We start from the raw sequence: 6,000 nt of genomic DNA on the forward strand, positions 1-6,000 counted from the left end.
TGCTTGATACTGCCAGAAGATTCTGCTCTGACTAGCGTCCACCTCAAGTTTGAAACTATAGTTTAGAAATGTTTTCTCAAGGTAGAACGATGTGTGCTCCTGGATTATCGTCTTTCATCTTGTTATGGGGGATAAATTCAAATACCCACCACTTCCTGTGTGCCCATATTAGGCGTACTGCGGGTTCTTCCGGCACGGCGCCAACAGCAAGCACCTCTCGGCGGTGGCCACCGGAAACTGGGGATGTGGCGCGTTTGGTGGAGACACACGACTTAAAGGTACAGTTGGCTGAATCTACCCTCATTGTCCCTCCTACCCAACTAAATAAAAAAATGTAATATAAAAAAAGGCACCGCCAGTTCGGTTCTGACATGCAGACCTTTTATTAACTACCAATGACGTAAGCAGCTCTCTCTCTCTCTCTCTCTCTCTCTCTCTCTCTCTCTCTCTCTCTCTCTCTCTCTCTCTCTCTCTCTCTCTCTCTCTCTCTCTCTCTCTCTCTCTCTCTCTCTCTCTCTCTCTCTCTCTCTATCGCGCTCTCGCTGTGTGTGTGTGTGTGTGTGTGTGGATGTGTGAGATCATAATATGACTGAAAAGCCAGTGTGTCATAGCGTCACGTAAATCAAAGTAACGGCCTGACCCGAGAGTGCATTGCAGTCGTTACATCCTCTGAATTAGCCTCTTCCTCGTCCTCTTCCTTTCCACCCCCCCCTCTTTACTCTACCACTCCCTGTGCCCTCGACCTCCCTATGTATATCCTGTTGCATATACATACAACACGTCAATGGAGACTGCTCCTCCGTGTGTCTCCCCCCCCCTCCCTCCCTCCCTCCCTCTCTCCCTCCCTCTCTCCCTCCATCGATCAGCTGACACACTTTTATGTCCTCCATTAAAAGGCCTATTGATTACGCGGGAGGGAGGCTCGTAAATCCACACCTGCACGTCGCCCTCTGCACAGACGCACACCGGGGAGCGGCGGGGGGCCCTCGCCGTCCCCCCCCCGCGGATACCTCACCGCACGCGCTCACACCGTCTCACCGCTCATCCGAGGAACGACTCGAGTCACGCCTCGCGTCACGTCACGTGACATCACTTGGACTGGTTTTTGAGCGAGGGAGTTTTCAATATTGATATTGTTTTGGAGCGACGCTGTGGCGCGCGACGCCTCGCGAGCGCCTGCGCCAGTCTCCTCAGATGCTATGTTAATGCCATGTTATTATGTTTTCCTACGCGGCGCCAAGCGTTTTATTATTTAAGGTTATTAGTTTCCTTTCCGTGCGCAGTCTATGAATAGATCCGCTGGGTGTGCAGACGCGGTCTCCGCGGAGCTAGCGCGCCGGAGTCCCTCCCATTACCGCTTGCAATTAGCATAACTGTTATTTTTAGCAGGCCATAACTGTACTTTACGCCGTCGACGGAAGAGGAGACTCGAGGCAAGGTGCTTGGCTCCAGATGTAGTATTGACGCAACGATTACAGACTCCCGGTAAATGATGCCTTATTGTGCGCTCTGATTAATCTGCAGCCGATATCGGTCCTGTTTAATATTTGAATGTCACCCGGGCCATATTTGCAATGTCTTACGCGATTAAACGCCACCGCAGAGGCAGGGGTTTTCTTCCAGTACGATTGAGGTCCTTTCTTATGTAAGCCTTATCTGTAACAATGCCCATTTACTTTGTGTGCTCTGTTTATGGCTGCGATCTCGAGGGTTTCCTTTTCATAGGGCTATAAGCGGTCATTTTTCCCTTGGATCCCTCGAAACAGTGTCGCCAGTTCGTAATAGGCACAATCACCATCGTGTTGCCTCATTCGACGATAGTTAGGTCTTTAGGGCATTTAGTCACATGGAAATCTTTGAGATTTAAGTATTTTAGTATACGGTTATAAAATCCTTTATGTTATAATTTACTGTTGCCTACTTTTCTCTCCCCGACACTTTTGCCCTCGCTCTCCCCCACTGTCTCTGGGTGTCTCTCGCCCAGCCCTGATCCAGCTGATGGCGGCAGCAGAGTCCGGGAGAGACGTGGCCTACTTCACCTTCGGAGACGCTCAGCTGATGAGAGACGTGCACGAGATGCACACGTTCCTCACGGACAGACAGACCACCGTCGGTAGGACGCACGCACACACACACACACACACACACACACACACACACACACACAATTGAACGTGTGTGCACACACACTCACACTCGATCTCACACACAAACTTACTCCCTGACACAAACAGACCAACACAAAGACGAATGGACAGACACACACACGCAACACAAAAGGATGGACGCACACACACACACACACACACACACACACACACACCTTCACACACATATAAACCAGGAGAACATTTGGATAGGGGCTTTGGCCTCCTGGCGCCTCCACAGCACACCCTTGGCGTTTGCTCAGCGTCTATCGGTCCAAGTGTCTACAGTAGATTACATAACGGCCAGCAGTGACCAAGGTGACGCCAGCTAGCAGCGCTCTGGTGATGCCAGCGTACGGGTCCCCTAGGGGCCCTGAACCACACGCAGGCCGGACTCTGGGGCCCCGGCTTCATCTAAAAGACCCACGCCCAGCAAAGGGCAGAGTTGTCAATCTCTATGTTAAGTTGTTTCCACTTTATGGGTTGTCTTCTTTCCACAGCGGGCCGTGTACCCAATGTCACCGCAGGATTACTGCCTGAACTCCTCCTCCTCCCGCTCTATCTCCTCCTCCTCCATCTCCTCCTCCTTTTCGTTCTTTATCTTGTGACATTTATTGAAGCCTTTCAGGGAAATGTCCCTCTAGCCATCCATTTTCTAAAGTGGAGTGACACAGAATGGGCTGTGTGTGTGTGTGTGTGTGTGTGTGTGTGTGAATGTTTGAATCCATTTGCCATTTGTGTCTCTTTTGTGTGTGTCTGCGTGCGTGTTTGATTCATAAACAGTTTTCCTTTTTTTTTTCCTTAGCCTTCCTTCCCTCCTTCTCAACCCTCCATAGCGTTCTGTCCATTTTCCATCTCGCTCTCGCTCGCTCTGTCACTTTAATAACGGTCTCATCTCTCTCTCTCTCTCTCTCTCTCTCTCTCTCTCTCTCTCTCTCTCTCGTCCCTCCTCAGGGAGGCTGTACGGCCTGCTGAACCACTACTTCGTGGCGGTGTGCAAGAACTGCCGCACGTCCCGTCCCGACCTCTCTCTCTACGGCTTCATCCACGAGAGGCTGTCGTCCAGGACGCCGGGCCCCGCCGCCGCCGGCCCCGCAAAGGATGCTGGGACGTCCCCGGGCGGCTCGTCTCCGGGAGGGTCGTCCCGCCTCTGAGCGACGCCCCATCCCCACGTCCACCACCACAGCGGTGTTTTATAGGGATCATTTGTTTAACCACACGCTAACTCTACTCCTATCCCTTTGAAAAGCTGCTGTGAAGTCGTTTTTTTGTTTTGACCATTTTGAAACAATGAAGTGTATTGGGAATCAATATTTCAAACAGGAAAATAACCTAGAGTTGTATTGTTATTCTCATAACATCTGTGTTACATTATGTCCACCCATGTGGATATTGATTGCAAAACGAGTATCCCCATCTCATTTTAGCCTTCACACTGTGCGGCTTAACATAATATTTAGTACTTTAGTTTGGAAATTTTTAATATTCAAATATTCGATCACATTCAAAATCAGAAGTTTTTTTTTGCTGACGTTGAGAATCATCCCACATCTACTTGATTGTATCACAAATGGCTATTCGTAAAGGGATGGGAATAGAAATGTTAAATTGATTAACAAATGCTGTTTTTTCTTTGGATGGTGTATCCTTAAAAAAAAAAAAAACTGGTTTGAATCAAAGTGTGTGTTGGCTCACCACAATCTCTCTTTTTCTCTCTCTCTCTCTCTCTTTGCCTCTGTGATGTCAATCAGTCTAGAACCGAAACCTACCGTTTGCCTTTTCGTCTCGTCGCACTATCGGGACCTCGTATTCACCAAACGCCCGGTGAGCTTACGGGACACAGGCCCGTCATAGCAATAGTAAATCCCGGTTGCTGTCGACCCCTCCTTGTTAGCCTAGCCATGATACGTGGTATGTTATCTTCGTTACTCACGGAAGGTTAGGGTTGGAAGTGGGGTCCACATGGTCATCATATGCATGAATCTCTGGATCGGGCCCATCTTCAGTGGTACCATCTAGGCCTGGGGCATGATGGTACCCAATCTTGTACTTTGGTGCATCTTGTCGCTTATCCACGCAAATGTACCACCTGTCCATGAATGCCGTACTCTAAATCAATCTATGCATGGTTAACACTACCTTTATTTCTGGAATACTCCACACACTATATATACTGCCACATTCAATCATGCTCATCGTAATGGGATGCACTACAATGTTTTATACAAATGTTGATCGAAATTGCGAGGGAGGTTAAATTGGGTTCAAGTTAACTATCATCTGTTCCATATCAAACTTACCATGCTCAACTCTAAATGGGTTTATTCACTGACAGCTCACAGTGCATCATTATTCATCATTATTAGCCAGCGCAATAACTGTGCACGCTAGAAACACATGATTAAAATATTACTTTTACTCTTACATGTGCTTCGGAGATGTGGTTATGCTCCATGGTGTTCACTGTCATTTTTTGATTGACAATATCATACTATTTAATGGATAGATTGAATGGTGGGATTTAATGATGTAATTGTATTGCATTGTAATGTAGGTTTCTTAGTCATTTATTTTTATTATAATTTCTTAATTAAAATATATCCTATTCAAACGGTTTCATTGCGTTTCTCATTGTAATGCAGTCAATTGCAGTTTTGAACGGTTAAGTTAGGATCTAGTAAGGGTTACTTAGGGTCTAAATTATTTAGTGTGGTTTGTAAGGCCTACTCTGGATGTACAGTATGATGTGATGAAGAACTGCTTGTGACACGAAGACCATTTGAGTATGAATCTGAAACAAAATGTAAAACCATTTTTACAGTAGCCTACACTGAGCCAGTATTTCGTTTACACAAAAACAGTTAAATTATTCATAGACCAAGATCAAAAAATGGCCTTTATCGCCGTTTATGGCATCATTACAACTAATGAATATTAGTTTGTGTTGTACCAGGGCACCCTAGATTTGTCACTATCATAACATCATACATAATTCAATTATCTGCAAACAATTGATTTTGGAGACGGCACATATCCTAGGCTATAGCCTTCAGGCTAATTTAATATTCCCTCAACATTTTTTATTCGATAAATTATGGTTAGTAAATAAGCTAATGACATGGACTTCCTTAAATAGGAGGAGAAAAGTGGATTACATTTGTGCCTCTGCTCTTTGTACTGAGTGACTAGTAGATTAGATAGGAGCAGTGTCTCTTCTGTCTTGTAGGCCAACTGTTGATGAGGAGGACCGTTAGCAATGGCTACAGATGCTAACTGAATTCATTAGCATTGAACAGGCTAGCCACAGCCTAGTGACACTAGATATAAACGGCAGGCTAGTTCATATCATGCAACAAAACGTTCCACCTTAACTGTGGCCTATATTTTATTTTAATCCACGGTGCCATAGGGTCTATTTGAAACCCGCCATCCAAAAATGAATACTTTGCACAAAGAAGTTATGGGAAGAAAATGAAGCGATTTAGACAGTTTTCGAATTTTACTCTGAACGTGGAATAATAGTATTGCACTAGCGTTGCTCGATGCCTGCCCGTGTACTGGGGTCATTATTTGAGTAAGCTTGTAATTTAACCACAAAGCTATAATGTTACCCAGCGGCTGCCGGCTTCCTAGCTAGATGAATACTATTAATAAAACGCCAAGGAAAAACTGGCCTTCGCTCCATCTTTGTCAGGCTGCCAAGTCACTACAAGAAACTGGCATTTCCATTCATAATTGCCTGACCCCTCCTTCTACAGGTCAGCTGGCTGGAAACCACTGCAACACAAAGCACTTTGAGAGGGTTCAAGAGGTAGACCTATATAAACGAAAATGGATATGAATGATATGGTTT

At 46.0% G+C, this 6,000-nt stretch overlaps 1 protein-coding gene across 4 annotated transcripts in view; it reads left to right on the forward strand.

Moving 5' to 3' along the window:
- Positions 1-4,752, forward strand: part of parga (poly (ADP-ribose) glycohydrolase a) — a 33,983-nt gene extending 29,231 nt beyond the window's left edge. For all 4 annotated transcript variants that reach the window (XM_084470425.1, XM_084470427.1, XM_084470426.1 and 1 more), the window contains 3 exons: positions 173-278; positions 1,985-2,113; positions 3,102-4,752. In XM_084470425.1, coding sequence (XP_084326551.1) covers positions 173-278; positions 1,985-2,113; positions 3,102-3,301 — 435 coding nt within the window. In that variant the 3' untranslated portion in view covers positions 3,302-4,752. The remainder of the gene's footprint in view (positions 1-172; positions 279-1,984; positions 2,114-3,101) is intronic.
- Positions 4,753-6,000: the final 1,248 nt, after the last annotated feature.

Source organism: Micromesistius poutassou (genome assembly GCF_964030765.1).
Source record: "Micromesistius poutassou genome assembly, chromosome: 7".
Lineage (NCBI taxonomy): Eukaryota > Metazoa > Chordata > Actinopteri > Gadiformes > Gadidae > Micromesistius > Micromesistius poutassou.